Genomic DNA, 22088 nt, shown 5'->3' with positions numbered 1-22088 from the left:
CGCAATAGCTGTAGTGTGGACGCTCCACTGCTGCTATTTCAAAATAGTTCCTCCTCAGGGCCATTCAGAGACATTACTCCCCAGTGCCTCCTGAGGCGCCAAATCGAGGTAGCACGTCCACATTACAGGAGCCTGCCTTGGACTAATTTTGAGGCTTTCCTATAGTGTGGACGCGCTATTTTGAAATAGTTATTTTGGGAGTTGTTATTCCCAAAATAAATTATTTTGAAATACCCTTGTAGTGCAGACATATCCTCTTTTATTCTTGGATGTAATGTTGCTACAAGGCAGTGTTTCTTATGCTGGTGTCTGGAATAAAGAATCTTGATGCCTATCTTGCATGAGAAGGTAGGGTAAGGTAATAAACTGCCCAGGGAGGTTGTGGAATCTCCATCTCTGGAGATATTTAAGAGTAGGTTAGATAAATGTCTATCAGGGATGGTCTAGACAGTATTTGGTCCTGCCATGAGGGCAGGGGACTGGACTCGATGACCCCTCGAGGTCCCTTCCAGTCCTAGTGTTCTATAATCTTTTATTGGACCAACTCATGTTGGTGACGGAGACAAGCTATGCATGGAGCTGATGAGTGAATGCATAGAGTCAGGGGCTACATGCCCATGTTCTCAGATTCAGGCTCAGCACGGACAGTGCAACAGTGCTCTGAGGTAACGTCACCACACCAATATCAGTAACTTTGCAGAGGCGCACTCAAGAACTTGCTTGCCAGAACATTCTTTCCTGCGTGGATTAACTACTAACAATTAACAGGTGAGATCTGCTCAGGACATAGTAGGGGAAAAGGTCATAGAAGATATATGGGCTGTAGACAGTGGTATTATTACCTGTCTCATAGGTCTGGAAGGGACCTTGGAAGGTCGAGTCCGGACCCCTACCCTCATAGCCCGACCAAGTATCATCTCTGACAGATTTGCCCCAGAACCCTAAATGGCCCCCTCAAGGATTGAACTCACAACCCTGGGTTTAGCAGGCCACTGAGCTATCCCTCCCCCCTCTAATTTATTGGTTCATTAGAGGGTTTTCTTCCTCCTGTGTCTGACTCTGTCTTTGCATGGTGGTAGATAGAACTGCGATGCGACCAATGCTATCACTAGTGACATCTCTCAGGATAAGAAAGCCAGTATAAAGTCTGGTGGATATGTAACCACCACCAGGCAGATTTGAACCTAGGAAGCTTAGTATAGGAGCCGCTACAGTTACCTCTCTATAAAGCCAGCTGCCTCTCAGCTTAGGCTGTAGAGCTCCCTTGTTCTTATCTCTCGCTGTAAGTGGCCTAAGTGCCACTCCATGGGACAGTGACCCGCACCAGGTGTGTGAATGACATTCTTCCCCTAGCTGAGGAAACACGTCTTGAGCTTCAGAGACCCCGTTGAGATCCTGGACGAGCCCCCTCATTTGTAACCACCGCTGGGCGGATTTGAACCTGAGACCTCTGGAGCCTCAGTACTTTGTGATCTACAGATGAAAAGTGTTACATAAAATAAGGGATTATTAATCTCATCAGAAGTCAAATGACCTGATTCTCGACCCCTTGGCATCATCTTATGTCCTTCATTCTCTGTTTGCAATGGGAGCCTGCTGTAGTCCCTCTGAAAAGGCATAAATAACTCCACCGGCTGCAAAGGGAAGGGATGGGGGCGACTTGGCTCCAGTGATATGGCTGGTTGGAGTCTCCCATCGGTGTAGATATATGAGAATTCAGCAAACACGATAAGTGAATGATGTATGTGGGAGATCAAACCCATGCAAGAACCGCAAACACAGCTGCGGTGAGACAGACAAAATTTGCCGATGACCATGTTAGATTGTTGTCTCACAACGGTTGATACATCCTGCTTCAAATGGCAAAAGGACTAATCTATCACCATCTGTCACGGCTGGTTGTTGTCCAAGTACTGGGATCAACTTGTGTCTTCAAGTTTGACTTCCGTGTATCATTTTGCCCTTTGTATTCACCAGCATGAGACCAGGTGCCGCCCTTCAGCCGACCACAAAATATGGCTCTGGGGATTCTTGAGTTGGCCAAATGAACAAGGTTCCCAGACCAACAAAACTGGAGCAGGTAGGAGCATGCTTTGATTGCTGGACATCTGAGCACAATGAAGGTTTTCAGCATTAGGAACCATTCGACCCTACAAACTGACCAAAGACAATGCATATGGAACTGACTGAGTTTCCTGATATGGTGGGAGGGGGGGCGCACATTGTCCATGTCTCAGAACCAGACGGTGTTGTGTTCAACACAACTGCCTGACAGACATTTAGCTTAGTGCTTATTTTGACAGCCCCGTTGTTCCAGACAACGTTCCAAATGCAGGGCTGGCATTCTGTGCTGGCAGGCCCCGTAGGTAACAAAACTTACCCCTGGACTTGAGAGAAGCAGTATTGATCTTAATAATTTGTGGGCACGGGCATCTCTACTACAGTTTGTTCAACACTTCGGTTTTCTTCAGGCTAAGTGGGAAACCAAAGCAGTTAACTGTGTGAGCAGAGAGATCAGTTATAAATAGAAAGTCCTCAAGCACATACATGTTTTTTCTCTGTATCCATGAGGATCCATTGTGCTGAATTCTGGGCATGCCAGATCATCCCAGAGGCCCTGATCATTAAAGGTTTTTGAGCATCTAATTCCCGTTGACCTTAGAAATATTTAAGCACCTAAGGAATAAGAAAGCATGTGCAGTAACTATTGCTGTTACATGCTTGTGCCCGAATAAATCTGCCACAGGCCATGTCAGTGTTATTGTTTTGTAAACTTGCCTGAGTGTTGTGCAGTACTCTGATCACTCATGCATAGCCCTGCCCTGGTCTGCACTGTAGCAGATCTGTCAGCACCAGGAACTGACCCTAAGACTTTTCAAGGTCCTGTGGAAGTTCCATTGGTTTCAGTGGGCTTTGGATCAGAGTCCTTTAACCCTGGGAGCTAAAGCAGTGGTTTTCAAACGACCGGTCATGGCCCAGCGCTGGGTGGTGGAATGTGGGGCTCTGGGGTTCGTTGCTGTAGGGGGATCAGGTGACTAGTGTAGGGGGGTGCTAAGAGCTCCCTGCCTGTCCTGGCACCACAGACTGTACAGCGCCTGGCTCCTAGGTGTGTGGGGGGTGGCGGGAAGAGGAAGCGCACAGGGCTGCACGCACTGCCCCTGCCCCAAGCATTAGCTCTGCCCTCCCATTGGCTGGGAACACAGCCTGGTGTGCGGTGCCAGGAGAGGTAGGAAGCCGCCTTAGCACCCCCAGTGCACCACTGACTGGGAGTCACTCAAGGTGAGCCCCTCTTGCCCCCACCCCAAAAGCCAGAGCCCCTCCTACACCCCAAAGCTCAGCCTCAGCCCCACCCCGGAGCCCACACTCCAGTCACATGATGTTGGGGTCGCAGCATCCACCCTTTTCTTCAACTGGATCATGAGCAAAAAAGTTTGAAAACCCCTGAGCTAAGGGGTCATTTCATTAGCTAGGAAGAGTAGGCGACTGTCTTCTGCGTGGCCAGAGCAGAGCAGGCCACCAGCGGACAAGGAACACACCTAGCAAGCGTGATAGTGTTTTTATTATTAGCGCCCCTGTGGGGTTAGGCACTGTACAAAGACAGAACAAAAAGACCGCCTCGCCCCAAAGAGCGTATCATCAAAGCCTAAGTCAAGAGCCAGCTGCGAGGTATGGACAGACAAAGAGATAACGAGACAACATGGGTCAGTTTGACGGGCAGGGGTCTCTGCACCGTAGCAACCTAAGCGCTGATGCAAACCCCTGTTTAGTTATGAAAGTGTAAACCACTCACCTGCTAGGGGTGGTGTGCTGTCCAGTGGAGGGCCACTGAGACCACTTACAGGGAGAAAAATGAGTCTTTTCTACAGCCTTAGGTAACAGGCCGCTGGCTTTTAGCTCATGTTCTACGCTCTACAGTCCCAGGTTCAATTCCGCCCTGAGATCGCCAGGGTCTGCCCGCATTGCACAAGCTGCTGCTGCACGGTCCGTGTGGTGTTGCTCTGAGAACCCCAAGAGTTAGGTGGCCAAGTGGCTCTCCCCCAAAAATCTGAGCAAAGCATCTTCCCTAGCTAGGAGGCTTGTTAGTAACAGCCAAACAAGCCGCCCTGCGTAGCTGTTTCATGAGCTGCACATTTCGTCCTGGGTTTTAAAGCCTGTTTTTACACCAAATATCTAATTCCACGGAGCGCTACTAATAACGATAATTATCCATCAGCGGCCACTTGTGTTGGCTGCTTTGGCCTCATTCAGGAAAACAATGAGCCAGGCAGCATCGACATGCGGCGTGCGCAGCAGGGGCGGGCACAAAGAAACATTTAGCCTCTCAATCAAAGGGGATTGGTGGACTGGACACATCACTGGAGGAGATGCTGGGAGGTCCTGGGTGTCACAATGATTCGATGATTCTGTTGTGCTTTTTCGTGGCATACGAGTGATCAGGTGCATTTCCTCTCTGGCTTAGCACAGTAGCATGCTTCTTAACAGCTCCTTTCATGACCATACCACGTAGTCATCATTTTTGTACGGCACCTTCAAGCATTTGGGGGTGTAACAAATCACAGATATGATTGCCAGATACTTTCACAAAAAAATCCCGAACATGGCAGGAAAAAAATTGGTTGAGGAAAAAAAAAAAGACACTGCGCCTTTAAAAATCCCCACGCTCCTCACTCCCCGCCCCACCTCCACCCCCACCAGACGCGGCAGGGGAAGAATGTCCCTGATGGCCTTCCGTCCAAGAAAAACAAAAAATACCGGACATTTTACAGGTCTGGTATTTTCTGGGTTTTTTTTTTTTTTACAAGTCAGAGACCACAAATACCAGACTGTCTGGGCGAAAACCTGGCAACCCTAATCAAAGTCCAGCTAGCTCTATACAGTTGTTGCTACTCTATACATCACAATAACTCTGAACTTCATGGAACAGGTGAAGATAGAAACCAAATCCTCTTGCCTCTATCACTTATACTAAAAGAAACTCTCTAGTCACCTGAGCAGTATGGTGATTATGACACTAAATTGAGCAATACTGATTCTCCCTGTATAGGGCAGTGTACCCAGTATGTGTCAACCAGTCATTATAGAATTAGCATTATTCCATCAGCATGTGTGAAATCAACACAATGACTTCTACCCAGTCTTCTCCCCTCATGTGTGCCTGAGCCTCTGGCCTCACAAAGCACCATATACAAGCTACAAATCTAATCTCAAAATTGGCACCGACAGTACATACAAGCCACGTAACATCACAACTGCATTCCTTCATCCTTGGGACACCAAACTTTGGTGTCTGGCCCTGGGTTTGTATTTATCTGCTGCATCAAAGCCACTATTTTTCACCATGCTAAATAAACTGGACGGTCAGTTCCATAGTGCAGTATTAAATATTTTCCTGCTTATAGAAAATATTTAAGGATGCATGTCACCCAGACTGTCAGAATCTGAAAACTAGCTTTGTCTAACAGCTGTTTGGAAACAGCACTAGCCCACCCCCTACTGGGCAGGTGTGCACACTACAAAACTCCCAGAATGAGTTGGTAGTCTTGGAGAACGGGGCTGGAGGCTCTTGGCCATGAAGCTAAGCGTGGAGGTGTGTTACCTGTGGTAGGTGGCCACGAATACACAGAGGACTTCAGGCTCTCGTGCTTTCTGGCCCCTCTCATCAGTGCATAAGTGAATTAAGGAAAACCAGTTGAATTTAACTAGAACTACAGTAAATAGCTACTGCCACCTAGTGGGGGATTGTAGTGGCCGTTTTCCTCTGAGTGGTAGAAAAAAGGCAACAACACTAGGGAGCGTGAGTAGCTAAGGTCTATGCTTGGATCCTGAACCCTTAGATGGCTTTGAATCCACACCTTGTCAATGTGTAAGTCAATATTTAAAGGGACGTTGGCAGGTCATGTTGGAACCAACATTTTCAATGGAAACGGGTTTTACCTGGTGTAGGGTTGCAGCCTGAACACTGCAAAGTGGGGTTGGTGAATAGGAAGGGGCAAGGGAAACTAACCGCAGCTCAGATCTTACCCTTAACTTCTCCCTGCAGCCTCCGTTGGACAATGCGTGTTTCACGTCATTCCCCCAAACGCTTGCACAGGGTCACTGGCCATCTCACTGTGCTGTCTCATCCCGGTGCTGCATGGAGCTGTTCCCCTAGTGTGGAAGCAAACTCGCTTGTTCAGGAGAACGCTCCGAAATCCCTGCATGAAAAGCACTACAGCTGTGCTGAATATTATATAGCTCACAGGATGTCCCTGACTTCCCCCACAGGATGGAACTCAGGAGTAACTCCGCCATGAGGTCAGAAGCAGCCCTGAAATCTAAAGCAGGTTGGGTATATATAGCCATATACAGGATTAGAGAATAAACTTCTGACCCCCCTCCTGCTCACAGTAGCAGCAGGGAACTGGCAGTAAGCAAAGGGAATTGCAAACCAGGTAAAAGGTCTTTCAAAATAAACAACGGTAGATAAGGGAGCTGAAAGTTCTGCTACAACAAAAGAGGCAGCAGCAAATACATCCCCATATCTGTGAGCCAAATGCAGTGACCTGAATTTGGCACCCGCATATCATGGTGATGGGCACGAAGTATAATTCAGAAGATAGAATTATGTTGAAAGAGACCTCTCTCCCCCAAAGAACGCAAGTGATAGCAAGACTACGAACTTGCTCATCCTTGGCAGGGAAAATCTGACTTAGTGCTTGCAGATCTGCTCCTCCCTCAATCTCAAAAAAGATATATTGGAAAAAGTACAGAAAAGGGCAAGACAAATGATGAGGGGTATGGAACAGCTTCTATATGAGGCGAGATTAAAAAGACTGGGAATTTACCGCTTGGAAAGGAAATGACTAATGTTGGGTACGATAGAGGAGAAAATAAATAAGGATGTGTTATTTACTTACTCATAACACAAGAACTAGAGGTTCCTAAATGAAACGAGTAGGCAGCAGGTTTAAAACAAACAAAAGGAAGTATTTCTTTACACAGCACATAGTCAACCTGTGGAACTCCTTGCCAGAGGACATTTTGAAGTCCAAGACCATAACAGAGTTCAAAAAAAGAGCTAGATAAATCCATGGAGGATAAGTCCATCAATGGTTGTTAGTCAAGATGGGCAACAAAACCATGTTCTAAAGTGGCCCTAGCCTCTGTTTGCCGGAAGTTGGGAATGGGTGACAGGGGATGGATGACTTGATGGTTCCCTGTTCTGTTCACTCCCTCTGGGGCACCTGGCATTTGCCACCATCTGAAGAGAGGACACTGGGCTAGACTGACCATTGGCCTGCCCCAATGGGTGTGTCTAGACTCCATGCCTCCGTCGACGGAGGCATGTAGATTAGCCAGATCGGAAGAGGGAAATGAAGCCGCGATTAAAATAATCGCGGCTTCATTTAAATTTAAATGGCTGCCCCGATCTGCCGATCAGCTGTTTGTCGGCAGATCGGGAGAGTCTGGACGCGATGCCCCGACAAAGAAGCCTTTCTTCATCGACACAGGTAAGCCTCGTGAAACCAGGTTTACCTGTGTCGATGAAGAAAGGCTTCTTTGTCGGGGCATCGCGTCCAGACTCTCCCGATCTGCCGACAAACAGCTGATTGGCAGATCGGGGCAGCCATTTAAATTTAAATGAAGCCGCGATTATTTTAATCGCGGCTTCATTTCCCTCTTCCGATCTGGCTAATCTACATGCCTCCGTCGAAGGAGGCATGTAGTCTAGACACACCCAATATGGTCATTCTTATGTTCCTTTGTCCCTTTCACCCTTGAGCAGTATAAGAAGCTCCATATCATAAGTTACAGAGATTCTTCTCAGAGAGACACCCTCTTAAAGTTGGATAAAATGACTCCCAAGGGCTATACGGGGGGAAACATGATTCTGTGTTGTCTCACCAACAAAGACGCTGCTATCCATCAAAATCCCCCATATCCTTTAGTTATTAAATGATGCCATTATGGACTGGGCCATCTGTAACAGCCCAGCTGAGATTGCTTCTGGGTCTGCATCCTAAATAGCGCCAGCACTCCGGGCATTAGAACCTGGGTTGGGTAAATATTGTTCCTGGGTGCTCTTTGTGTGAGCAGGTCTCAGTCTGAGAACATATTCTGTAGATAAATTTTTCAGTCTGCAAATGTCTGATTTATTTCCAGTAGGGCTCCCCAAGTATGTTATAGTCTTTACAGATAGTCTGTGTTTATACCCCACACGGTTAGTATCTGCTGAAACTCACATTCAATCCCAGGTTCCATTCCACTGTTGTTCAGGTGATACTGACATTTATTTCTTTAGGGCTGAAATGTTGGCACAGTTTGGGTGCATCTTCACTGCACCATTATTTTGAGATAACTAGCGTTATTTCGAAATAACAGTGCAAGCGTCTACACAGCCATTCCGTGATTTCGAAAGAATTTTGAAACAACAGACAGCTTATTCCGATATCTGTAAACCTCATTCTACGAGGAATAATGCCTCTTCCAAAATAGCTATTTCAAAGTAGGGCGTGTGTAGACGCTCCACTGCTGCTATTTTAAAATAACCCCTCACCAGGGCCGTTCTAAGTTATTCCTCCCCTGTGCCTCCTGGGGCTCTAAATTGAGGTAACATGTCTACATTAGGGAAGCCTGCCTCAGACTAATTTTGAGGCTTCCCTGTAGTGTAGACGTGCTATTTTGAAATAAGCTATTTCCGATTAAGTATTCCGGAATAGCTTATTCTGAAATAGTTGTGCAGTGTAGGGCTGTGTCTAGACTGGCAAGTTTTTCCACAAAATCAGATGATTTTGCGGAAAAACTTGCCAGCTGTCTACACTGGCCGCTTGAATTTCTGCAAAAGCACTGATGATCTCATGTAAAATCATCAGTGCTTTTCCGGAAATACTGTGCTGCTTCCGTTCGGGCAAAAGTCTTTTTCTGAAAGATTTTTGTGCAAAAGGGCCAGTGTAGACAGCTCAGATTTGTTTTCCGCAAAAAAGCCCCGATCACGAAAATGGCGATCGGGGCTTTTTTGCGGAAAACCGCGTCTAGATTGGCCACGGACGCTTTTCCGCAAAAAGTGCTTTTGTGGAAAAGCATCCTGCCAATCTAGACGCGATTTTTCCGAAAATGCTTTTAACGGAAAACTTTTCCGTTAAAAGCATTTTCGGAAAATCATGCCAGTGTAGACGTAGCCTAGATGTATCCTTTGTCTTCGCCCAGTAGTGATGCTGTTTTAGAAAATCTGAGCAAAATCCATTGTCTGGTTTTTTTTCAGTTATGTGTATGTAAAAAAAATAATAATAAAAACCCTTTCCCAGTATGTTCTGCTCAGGATATTTGTGCATGGATAACTGAAGGCAGAGACACCAAACGTTGCATGTTTTATAGATCTCATTAAGATTTAGGGGTCAAGCTGAGTTTAAGGAAAATGGGTCGAAGCATTTTTTAAGGTTGTAAGAGCTGAAGCTAGAGTTTCATGCAGGCCTAAAAGAATGTTTCTATCAACCTTTTGGAATGACCTAAAAAGCCCTAATGTGCTGAGTAAATCCAAGATCCTGAACTAAAATTTGTCCTGCTCTGAAGTTTTGACACAACTGAGGCTTTCGGAACGGGGGGAGTTGGAGATGATCTGGAGTTTGAGGGGTTGATGTGGTTGAGAATTAACTTCAGCATTTCAGGGCAGCCATTTTTGTGCTGGCCTGGAATGTGGAGGGAGGGAATTTAAACAGCTAGACACTAGCTCGCGCCCTCCCTTCTAGCCAGCACAGATGTAGCTCTTTCTCACCATGAACATCATAGAATCATAGAATAATAGGACTGGAAGGGACCTCAAGAGGTCATCGAGTCCAGCCCCCCGCCCTCAAGGCAGGACCAAGCTCCATCTACACCATCCCTGACAGATGTCTATCTAACCTGTTCTTAAATATCTCCAGAGAGGGAGATTCCACCACCTCCCTTGGCAATTTATTCCAATATTTGACCACCCTGACAGTTAGGAATTTTTTCCTAATGTCCAATCTAAACCTCCCTTGCTGCACTTTAAGCCCATTACTCCTTGTCCTGTCCTCAGAAACCAAGAGGAACAAATTTTCTCCTTCCTCCTTGTGACACCCTTTTAGATATTTGAAAGCCGCTATCATGTCCCCCCTTAATCTTCTTTTTTCCAAACTAAACAAGCCCAGTTCATGAAGCCTGGCTTCATAGGTCATGTTCTCTAAACCTTTAATCATTCTTGTCGCTCTTCTCTGTACCCTTTCCAATTTCTCCACATCTTTCTTGAAATGTGGCGCCCAGAACTGGACACAGTACTCCAGCTGAGGCCTAACTAGTGCAGAGTAGAGCGGCGGAATGACTTCACGAGTTTTGCTTACAACACACCTGTTGATACAACCTAGAATCATATTTGCTTTTTTTGCAACAGCATCACACTGTTGACTCATATTCAACTTGTGGTCCACTATGACCCCTAGATCCCTTTCCGCCATGCTCCTTCCTAGACAGTCGCTTCCCATCTTGTATGTATGGAACTGATTGTTCCTTCCTAAGTGGAGCACTTTGCATTTCTCTTTATTAAACCTCATCCTGTTTACCTCTGACCATTTCTCTAACTTGCTAAGGTCATTTTGAATTATGTCCCCATCCTACAGCTACATTGTCTGGAGAGGTGAATATGTTTGAATCATGGGAGAGGGTAAGGTTAGTGAAATTGGGACAAAGAGAAATGGGGATCCCTGGAGAATCAGAGGGGAGAAGCCCCACGAATAGAATGGAAGATAGCCTACTACTGCCTCTGAGGTGGGTTGCACACAATATTTCTTCCCCCAAAGGTGCCAGAGGAGGCAAAGGAGTCTCTCCTAAGAGACAAGTATCAGAGGGATAGCTGTGTTAGTCTGAATCTGCATAAACAACAAGAAGTCCTGTGGCACCTTATAGACTAATAGATTTATTGGAGCATAAGCTTTCGTGGGCAAAGACCTACTTTGTCAGATGCATGTACAGGCTCTTGTGGCAGGGCCAAGCATCATCTAGAGTCCATCCGTGACAGGTGTCTGTCTAACCTGCTCTTAAATATCTCCAGTGATGGAGATTCCACAACCTCCCTAGGCAACTTATTCCAGTGTTTAACCACCCTGACAGGCAGGAAGTTTTTCCTACTGTCCAACCTAAACCTCCCCTGCTGCAGGTAAGCCCATTGCTTCTTGTCCTATCCTCAGAGGCCAAGGAGAACAATTTTTCTCCCTCCTCCTTCTAACACCCTTTTAGATATGCTGTCGTGTCCCCTCTTGGTCTTCTCCTTTCCAGACAAAACAAACCCAGTTCTTTCAATCTTCCCTCATTGGTCGTATTTTCTAGACCTTTCATCATTTTTGTTGCTTTTCTTTAGATCTTCTCCAATTTGCCCATATCTTTCCTGAAATACCTGCCCTGCACGACCATAGTGCTACCCGTTACAACATGTGGTCGTGTTCTGTTTTAGAGGGTCATGAGTCTGGGGTCTTCGTCCCACCTCTTTTGTATCCCGCGAGAGTAGTAAGGCATAAGGTTGTGTTTCTTATGCCTTCCCCACCCCCATGCCTCTTGGGCCCTCCTCACTGGTTGCATGACCTTGGCTTGAGAAAGGAACGGGGCAGCCTTTCAATGGATGCCCATCTGTTACACTCCCCTCATACCCTGGAACCTGTTCATTCTATTCCTTGTCCCTTCGCATCATACTAAGAAACCCACCTGGCCAGGAAGAAGCAACTCATGCAGTGTCTTTGTGTCTTGTTCTTCCACACATATGAGTAAAGAATATAAAAGTATCAAAAATCAACCCCAACGTTCTATCAGAAGTGGAGTTGGACAAACAGACCTATATAGTAACATCAATGAATAGAGATCCCATTAGTGGTTCACCTCCAACCCCTTTTCTCCCGTGAATCCGGCCTTTTGGATGAGAAGTCAAATCAAGATGCTGCTTTGTCTGGTTTATCATTCTTCTCCTGAGGAGTCCTGGCCAGGACCCAGTTTTGAACACTGCTTTCCACTTCTCTGCCATCCACCCTGCAGTTTCATTTGCACCTGGTTCCATTCTTCCCTTCCTCACCTGTACACTGGGGTAGTGTTGCTACACAGTTAAAGCAACTGCTGCTTTCCACTGTAGAGGTACGTCTAGACTACAGGCTTTTGTCGACAGAGGCTTTGTCGACAGATACTGTCGACAGAACTTCTGTTGACAAAGAGCGTCTAGACGACATCCAGTTCTGTCAACAAAGCAAGCCACTTTGTCGACATGAGAGTGTAGATGCAAAGGACAGTGTAGATGCATTAACGCCTTCCGTCGACAGAACTCTGTCGACAAAAGGCGGTATTCCTCGTAGAATTAGGTTTACTGCCATCGACAAAACTCCCGAGTTCTGTCGACATTATGTCGACAGAACTCGGCGGTAGTGTAGACGCAGGTATAGTTTTGTCAACAAAAGTCCACTTTTGTCGACAAAACCCTGTAGTCTAGACACACCCGAGGTGCATGTCAGCAAGTGGGGAAGTGACTGTCTAAGTCCTGATTTTGCAATTGGAGGTCCATGGGAGATCTGCCTGAGGAAGGACTTCAGGAGCAAGCCCTTTGTTTGCTGGATGCCCAGGGAACTTTGGGAAAGCCAAGCCATAGGGCCTATATATTTAAGCAAAGGCATATTCACAACCTGGCCGAGAAAGTGGGAGATATTGTCGAATTGCTTTGATCTTCCATCTGGGAGCAACCCACCATGACCATCTCTCTCTTTCTCTCTCTCGTTCTCTTGCAGAAGGCATGACGGAAGCAGGGAGTTCGGGCAGAGATTGCCTACAGGCCGGGGAGTCCTGCACCACCGACCCCAGCTGCAGCTCCAAGTTCCGGACCCTCCGGCAATGTATCGCAGGCAACGGCGCCAACAAACTGGGGCCGGATGCCAAGAACCAGTGCCGGAGCACAGTGATGGCCCTCCTGTCCAGCCAGCTCTACGGCTGTAAGTGCAAACGGGGCATGAAGAAGGAGAAACATTGCCTGAGCGTCTACTGGAGCATCCACCACACCCTGATGGAAGGTCAGTTGGTGGCTCACTCCCCCCACCCTTGCCATGGGCAAACCAAATACCTTTTCCAGACAAGTTGGGTTGCCACCCAGATCATGACTTCTCTGCTGAGATGCCCCCCCCTGGTTTGCAGTCACTGCTGGCTGTGGCAGTGGTTTTTCAGGCCAACTGGGATCTGGGTTGAGACCCATCAATCCCTTTCTCCCGAGTTTCCTAACAATCACATCCGATGGTAGAGACTTTGGGTTCCGCCAAAGGACCAGCAGTGACTTAGATAGGACGGGTCAGTCCCCTGAGCCACTCAGGCCTGGTACACATGTAAAATGTAGGTCAACCCATCAGTGTCACACAAGGGTGTGAAAAATTCACACCCTGCCTGGTGTAGGTAAGCCAACCTATGCCCTGGTTTAGACAGTGACCGGTTGGTGGAAGAGCCCTTCCTTCCACCTCGCTATCACCCCTCAGGGAAGTGGATTTACTACAGCCGCAGAAGAGCCATTCCTGTTGTTGTCGTGTTTACACTGCAGTGATGCGGTTGCAGTGTTGCTAGTGTAGACATGCCCTCAGGCTCCCTACAAAGGAGGTCTAGAACGGTGTTAGCAAGGGCATATCACAGGGGCTACATCATGCTAACAGTCCAACCAGTCGACCAAGTTCAGCGACCAAATCCAAAGATGTGAATCCAACAGCCAAGCAAGTCCGCAGATATGGAGGCAGCCAAGGGGGCCGACAGCTTCTGTGGGCCTCCATGCGAGGTGTGCTTAAGGGGTAGCTCGAGGACCTGGAAGAGATGGGGCCTCAGGCAGAAGGGGGGCAGCGGTTCTCCCGCAATGATGTTAAGGTCCTTGGGTTCTAGCCACCGCCACCGCTGCGGTAAGTGGTGGCCAGGAGCCCCGGGCCCCTATGAATCGCTGGGCCCCAACTGCCCCCTTTACTCCCTCCTCCCCCATCCGCAGTCCTGTCGCCAGCTCATTTTTGCAGCTATGGATGTGGGTGCAGATACAGCTTTTGTATCTAGGACCCTGCACCTTTGCGGATTCCGCTTTATATCTGCCGGCATCTGCATCCGTGGATGTGGCTCTCCAGGGATCACTTTTGCAAATGCAGATGTGGATACAGATGTTGTATCCACGCAGGGCTCTACAAATATGGATCTAATACATGTCTGGACAGGAATAGGATTGTGCCAGTGCGATGGCCAAAGATCTAGAGGACGGCAAGCAAAATTGAAGGAATATCCTTCAGATGAGGCAGACAAAGTGCATGCACCGTGCATTCATTGTTCAGCATGTTACATTAACCTACCTTAGATGCATGCTACTGAAGGTAAGTCCAGTCCAGATCTGAATGTTCCCTCTCAACTTTGCAGGAAATGCATAAATTATTTCATAGACTCTGGCCACTGATGGGAAAAACTGATTGAATCTTTCTTTACTCGGCGCACAGTCAACCTGTGGAACTCCTTGCCAGAGGATGTTGTGAAGACTAGGACTTTAACAGGGTTCAAAAAAGAGCTAGACAGATTCATGGAGGTTAGGACCATCTAGCCAGGATGGGTAGGAATGGTGTCCCTAGTCTCTGTCTGGAAATAGATGACAGGAGAGGGATCATATGAGGATTACCTGTTGTGTTCCCTCCCTTGAGGGCATCTGGTATTGGACACTGTTGTTAGACAGGATACTGGGCTAGATGGACCTTTGGTCTGACCCAGTGTGGCCGTTCTTATGTTATATTCTTAATCTTTCTCTTCTTTATCCGTCCCCTGCTTGAGAGAGTACAGCTTTGCAAAAGGAAGTAGAAGTGATTATGCATTTCAGACCCCTGCAGGAGGCAGCAGCATTGATGCAGCAGGTGAAATAGAACAGGCTACTGAGGAATGAAGGAGACCTTTACATCTAAAAGGATGCTGCAAAGCTACATGGGCAGCTTGAATGAAATGAGGCCATGGTTGTACATTTTGAGAACGTAATTGAATACCTAGAAGATGAAACTGTTGCTGAACGCAGGAGTAGCGAGGGAATACGTTGAGCAAAAAGCAACCTGTCTGTGATGGCTCGGATGGTTTACCTCCATCTGTTATGGGGACAGAGGGTCTTAGTGGTCACAGCTGCAGTCTCTGGAATCCATCAGTCAATGAAAATTGACTTGTTCCAAGTCCGCTGGACATCTGAGAACCCTGTGAATGAGCTCAGCAAACTCAAATCTGAAAAAAAGATGACAAAATTGTAAATAGGTCTCAGAGCAGGTGGGAAGCCATGGCTTTTAAAAATACAAACTATCCGAGCCATAGGAAGAGATCTGTGTGCAATGCGGATGATGAATTTGCGCACAGTTCTATGTTACAAGCAAAGGATAACCATCTAAGAAAGTAATAAGAAGAAAATATTTTGAGGTCTTAATATGAGGGTGGAACTAAAATCTTGATATGAGGGCTTTCCGGAGGTAGCTGCTCCATCTGGTCTCCTACATCCCATATGACTTTAAAGGTGGAAGTTTTTAAACAGCTGGGACAACGTTCATATTTTTATTTTAGACTTGGTTCAAGAGATTGTCGCTCAAGATAATTTTGCAAAGGCCAGGGAGGAGTTCATTTTGTCACTCGAAGTCCAGAGCTGCTTGAATTTCAGTCTCAAGTTCTCTTGATGCTGTTTTACTAGACATGTAAATGTGGCGTTGACTTTTACTCGCCCTACCAAGTGAAGTAACTAGTGCTGATCGCACCATAAACCCATTAAGACATGTCAAAAACTCGATGTGTGCGGTACTGTCACAAACATGACTGAGTGCCTGCTGCTCCTTGCAACTGAGAAAGACGAGACAGCTGGGTGGCATCGTAGAACAAATCGCCAAGGAAAACTGTCGTTGTGGTGTGAGGGTCCTCAAGCCAACACAATTTGGGTGAGAGTCCACTCCTCGGAAGATCTGTGCCTTTTGTTTTATGATGGTTGGGGCTTTTTTCTTTTGATCTTTAAATATGCAGCCTGGGGCCCAAGGGTCCCATCACTTTAGGGCTATTTAAGTGACCATGCTCTGACCCTCAAATCTACCCCGATTTCAGAGAGTCCTTCCAGTAAAACTTTTATTCTTCTGTCAAAGTTCTCAAGATAGCCCAGAAAGTTCAGTTCAGCCTTCCTACTTCCCCGGTGCTCTGGAGGTGGGGTGGACTTGTGGGATTTTACAGTAGCACTGTGACCCCCTGAATATATTATTTGCCAGAGTTGTTGACTCGAGTCCCATGACTTGAACTCGAGTCCAACTTAAGTCGCCTAGGTGACTCGACTTGAGACTCGACTTGGGTTCATTGTTTGTGATTTGAGACTCAACTTGAGACTTGCTAATTTTGTTAAATTGACTTGGTGAAAAAATTGTCCGAAAATGCTGATATTGATGGCTTGTACAAAAGTGACTTGACATTTTTTAAATTAAGACTTGAGACTCGACTTGGGACTTGACTTGAAAGTGACTTTAGGGACTCGACTTGAGACTTCAACTGTAGTGACTTGAGACTCGACTTGGACTTGACAATGATGACTTGAAGACAACACTGTTATTTTCAATCTTTGCACTTTGACCATGTTGGATCCTTTCAGGAAAACCCAATTTTAAAACAAAGTAATGGAAAATCTGTCTGCCAAAGTCTTGCCTGGCCGGGTGGTAGTAAGAGAGCCTTGGACAGATCTAGTGAATGGATCCACTCTTATTAGGATATATTAATATCCTCCTTTGTTTCTGTTTAGATGCATGAAGTCTATTGATACACGCTTGGAGGGGTTTGATGTAACTATGTTAGCGGAGCTCTGGAAGGCTAGTGAGGATTGTGACATCCTTCCAGACTCTAGTGATGAGATGTTCAATGTTCTTCTTCATCTGTGGTCTCTTTAGACTTATTGTCTTGCTCTGCTCCTAAAAGTCGCATGTCTTCACATTGTTTTTGAGGTGACACAGCGGATTTCCTACGTTGGTTTTCTGCTAACGTCTTCCATCTGTATCCAAGTGCAACTATGTGCTCATCAGGGTAGAGACCTTACCCCATCCTTCTATGCTCTTTTGGTTGTTCAGTGTATGCTCCCAAAGACTTATAATGAATAATTTTAGCAAGAGCTGGATCTTCCTTTACAGCTGCCAAAATGGCTTCGCATGGAATAGGTGTGGTGGTGGATTTAATAGCCGTGGAGAAGTCTTCTGCTGCTGAAGAGTTGATAAGTAATTACTGCTAACCAAGAAGACAACATTAACACCATCTTTGCTGGTCTCTTCAGTGCATTTCGTCATACATTTGTTCCATATCAAGGAGCATTCTGGATAAGGCATCTGCCTCCACATTAAATTTTCCTGTATGATCTCTAACTCTGATGTTACAGTCAACTAATTTTGCAACTTTGTGGTGTATTGTGACATTCAGCCTGGCAGAGGGGAGGACATAGACTAATGGGAAGTCACAGAATTAGTCACTTACAGCCTGCTTCAAAGCAAAGAACTCCAGCTTTTCTGAGTGTACATGACCTTTTATTTTAAGCAGTTGTTAGTATTCTTGACCCCAAACCAGTGACTCTCAGTTTACTTTCCTGATTCTGCTATAAGACTGCACCTAATCCCTTACTGGAAACAGGATATATGCAGGATAATAGGGAAGGCAACAGTGAGATGAACTTTTATTGGTGGCAGTATCATTCAGTCATCATATTAACATATGCACAATGTGCTTCATATGGCACGTGATCAGGATCCATCACCAAATTTGGTCAACTGGTTGGATCGTTAGCTTCCCCAGATTGGGCCAGATACTAATGGGGAGTGTGACATGAGCACGTAAAATAGCTGGTTTAAAAGTTTGTAATTTTGCTCAGTCCAAGGTACTCTGTGTTTGGGGATTTTTCTATCCAGGACCCTCTTCTTGTCCTTTGGCTTCCTCTTTTTCTAAGTCCGCTTTGGATGGTGTTGTGTGTCAGATTCCAATGGAACAGTCAACAAGTCATAGAAATGGCGTTGCTACTTGGAAAAAAAAAGTCTTGAAGTATCTTGGATAGTAGGTGAAGAAGCCAAGAAGCTTGTGAAGTTTCCTTAGGGTATTTGGTGGCTTGTCTGCAAACAGCCAAGGTGTTAGATGTATATTCTTATAACTTTTGGCAGATACGACCATTCCAAAATACCTCTTTCTTAAAGAGCTCACCTTTAGAAGCTTTCAGATTAACTCCATGCTTCTCTAGCTCTGGCAATACTCTCCTTACATTCTCCATGTGCTCTTCAAAAGTACAGCTGCTCGTAAGGCCATCGTCCAGGTAGGGAATGCACATCTCATAGGAACATAAGAACGGCCACACTGGGTCAGACCAAAGGTCCATCTAGCCCAGTGTCCTGTCTGCTGTCAGTGGCCAATACCAGATGCTCCAGAGGGAGGGAACAGAACAAGTAATCAAGTGATACCTCTCAAGTGATCCCTCCCGCCTGGCTGTGATGGTTTAGAGAGACCCACATCTAAGAAGATGCCCAGGTTCAGAGCTGAATGACCAGTAGAACAGTGAAGGTGTCCCCAGCAACTGAGAGAAAGGAGGTGGGCAGAGGGTTTGGGGGGCGATTAATCAGATCCACTTCCCCATGGACTCTGTGGGCCACTGGGTTAGGTTCGGCAGGTGACCTTTGACCTAGAGCATCACAGAGAAACAGGAAAGCCTCTGCTTTGAGTGAGCTTCCCCCCACACTTTAGGGGAGGAGAGGCAGGTAACTCTCCACGGCCTGTGTTCGGGTTGTGTGGAGAAATGCAGCTGGCTTCCCATGTATCCGCTGAAAACGGCCACTTGGACGTGCTTCCTTTCACGTGGACTGCGTTGTCCATCTGCTCTCTGAGGGATCTGCGGTTCGACCCCTGAAGAAGCAGGCCCATTTGACCCACATTTTGATCTTTTTCAAGCCAGAGATCATTACCCACTGCCCCGGAATTTGAAAGTCAGACCTCGAAGTGGTGCGCAGCACAGAGGGGTATAGACAGTGACCCAGATATAGGGTGACCATATTTCCCAAAGGGAAAACGGGATATCGCGTGAGGCTGACCCAAGTCCTCCCATCTCCTGGGCATGGGGTGGCCCGAGCCGCTCTCCATAGCCCTGCCCCCTCCCTCACTCGGGGCTGGTGGTGTTCGTCTGCTCCCAGCTGATCAAAGCTGCAACAGATGGGAGAGGGCTTAAAAAAGGAACCGTCTAGGCCTAAACAGGCTGGAGGGTTTATAATAGCCAGAAGGGCGGTAAATCAAGACTGAGACGTGTCAGCAGAGCTGTTTGAGTAGTCTACACTGGAAGAGCAGGGGACGTGACGGTCAGGATTGAGATGCATTGGCCCAGTAGTTGAGGTGTCAACTCACAGGGCCATGGATGAACAGGATTATGGATTCGCTTCAACACAGAGTTGATTAGGGATAGTCTATTTTATTAGTCAGCAAGCGCTACAGAGCCATTCATAGAAGAGTAAAAGGTAGTTGGAATGCTTATGTCCCTTCTACCAGGGGGAGTCCCGTCCCTGATCCTCAAGGGTGATGTGGCTCCAGCTGGGGGAATCCAGGGCACCCTCCAAGGTCTAGGTCCCTGGTGAAACTCACCAGGCACGGGACAACCCACACTAGTTATATCACAGTTGTTTACCGGGTATGTGCGTACTGGCCCCACACCACGCTTCACATTATTGTGAAGCTGAAATCAAGGTCGACGTGATTTATTCCTCACTACATTCCCAGCTCAGCTGCATGGGCTGTGGCCGATAAGAGCCGTCTAGTGTTTGCGTTTGCAGGGTTCCAGGCTGTACGAAGCTGTGTACTGCAAGGATGGAAAAGCAGTGAGTGCTGTGAATAAGGACTGGATTAGGTTCTGCTTTCCACTGCACATGACCCAGCTTTACATATCGCGAACCCTTTATTTTCTCTGAGCTGCAAACTTACTTGCAGACCCCTGAGTCTGTTTTCTCCTCTTTCATTTCCTCTGGGGCACATTTTTCTACTATTTACATATTTAAATGTCCCTACCTGTCTGTCTGATTGAAAAAGGGAGCCAATCTGAAACTGCCTTTCAGAGGTTTTTCTTTCATACCTATGTGCCCAGGAGGCCAGAAAAGCTGCCCGGCAGCCTTTATGAAACTCAGTTGTGGAAACATACACCCAAGGAATTTAAATAGTATAGCCTTTACTCAACATCTATTGAAAATGTCCGTGTTTAGGCACTTCCGTATTTGGACACACATTACCCGATGCCATGTGGTATCATCAGAACACAAGAACGTCTCCACCGCCACACACGAATGGTCCCCTGCGCAGTCAGTGGCAGATAATTCAAAGAAAACTGTAAACTTGCCTTGGAAGACACGGGTGGTAATTGCGTAGTACTGTGTGTCAAGGGGGCAATTTCTTCCTGACCGCAGCTGGTGATCAGCATAGGCACTGAAGCAAGATGTTTGATAGCTCTTTTATCCCAGCTGGTATAGCTGAGGCTGCTGATCTTATCCAGATATTGTCTAATCCATCCAGAGTTTGTTTGTTTTTAAAAACTTGCTAAGCTATTTGCCTCAGTAATACTCGGTGGCATCCATCAGAAAGATGGCAGATGATAGTCCTTGGAGGTGATAAGAGGAGAAGTCTGAGGGAACAAAATTAGCATTCCGGCATCCTTAATCTGTACCGGGAGGCTTATGCAGGCGCTGCGTGTCACTCGCTGTATGTTCAGCTAGAAAGAGTAGCCTGTCCCAGTGTTAATAAATATGAAGGCAGTAAGCAGTACAGCCGAGCAGTGGGGTGGGGTGGGGGAAGGCTTTCTGGATAGCAGCTAGCTCAAGAAAGCCCCCACGGGGGTGATTGGAACCTGGGTGTGTTGTGAATTAAAATGGCTACCATCACATGTGGAGTCCTGGAACGTGTCCGGTTCCCTGGATGACTGGGCCTTTCGTTGACAGCAAAGAGGCCCAAGACCTGAGTGGTTCCGGGAGATCGAGTAGCTCTCCCTGCTAGAAGCGAACCCACCCACGCCAAAGTTGGGGCTCATTTTCAAGGGGTAGGCTTGTGTCGACAGCTGTGGATTGGGCTGGGGATAAGGATAGGACCTGGCTCTTTGGGGTAGTTGTTCTGGCGCGTCTTCCACCAGCCCCTAAGATACGGAGCATTACTCTGGGGAAATGGACTCATAGAAACCTTCTACTGCAGACTTGGGATTTTGTGCTGAGACAGGTTCACGAGGGGTGTCCTAACTCAAATCTCTGGAGCCAGAGCTGCCTCACTGTCCTGTGCTTCCATTTACCTGCCTTTTCCCCTCAGGTATGAATGTGTTGGAGAGTTCTCCGTACGAGCCATTCATCAGGGGCTTTGACTATGTCCGGCTGGCGTCCATCACCGCAGGTACGTGGGCAGGAGCACGTTCTCCGCCATGTGGGCCCAAAGCAGAGCGCTCGTTGGGGGAGGGACCCGCAAGCCAGACCTGGGAGGGATGGAATGAGACCACTAGGCCTCTCCCTGCCTTGCCACATTCTTCACCCTCCACGGCTCTTTCTTGCATTATCTGTGCCGAGAATTTCCATGCAAAGGTGTTGAGAGAAAGGCATGAGAAGCTCCGTATATGTTTGGACCAGGGCCGTAAAGAGCAAGGTACCAGGGAAGAGACAGATGAGGGTTGGACAGGCAACATCCACAGCTCCCCCTGCTGAGGTAGAATCAAAGAACTGGAAGGGACCTCGAGAGGTCAAGTCTCATCCCCTGCCCTCACGGCAGGATGAAGCACCGTCTAGATCATCCCTGATAGATGTCTCTCCAACCTGCTCTTAAGTATCTCCAGAGATGGGGATTCTACAACCTCCCTAGGCAACTTATTCCAGTGTTTCACCGCACTGACCATTAGGAAGTTTTTCCTAATGTCCAACCTAAACCTCCCTTGCTGCAGTTTAAGTCCACTGCTTCTTGTCCTATCCTCAGAGGCCAAGGAGAACAATTTTTCTCCCTCCTCCTTGTAACACCCTTCTAGATACTTGAAAACCTCTATCATGTCCCCTCTCAGTCTTCTCTTTTCTAAACTAAACAAACCCAATTCTTTCAGCTTTCCTTCA

At 47.0% G+C, this 22088-nt stretch overlaps 1 protein-coding gene across 5 annotated transcripts in view; it reads left to right on the top strand.

The window, feature by feature from the left end:
* GFRA4 (GDNF family receptor alpha 4) overlaps positions 1–22088 on the top strand; it is a 132621-nt gene that overhangs the window by 81221 nt on the left and 29312 nt on the right. For 3 of the 5 annotated variants that reach the window (XM_075931021.1, XM_075931020.1, XM_075931022.1), the window contains exons 2-3: positions 12753–13031; positions 21307–21387. In XM_075931021.1, the coding sequence (XP_075787136.1) occupies positions 12753–13031; positions 21307–21387 (360 nt within the window). The remainder of the gene's footprint in view (positions 1–12752; positions 13032–21306; positions 21388–22088) is intronic. The other 2 variants (XM_075931023.1, XM_075931024.1) reach the window with 2 other exon arrangements.

The sequence above is a fragment of the Pelodiscus sinensis genome, chromosome 5, assembly GCF_049634645.1.
Source record: "Pelodiscus sinensis isolate JC-2024 chromosome 5, ASM4963464v1, whole genome shotgun sequence".
In the NCBI taxonomy this organism is placed as follows: domain Eukaryota; kingdom Metazoa; phylum Chordata; order Testudines; family Trionychidae; genus Pelodiscus; species Pelodiscus sinensis.
Note: the sequence above shows the minus strand (reverse complement) of the source record. Positions and strands in the feature narration are given on the sequence as shown.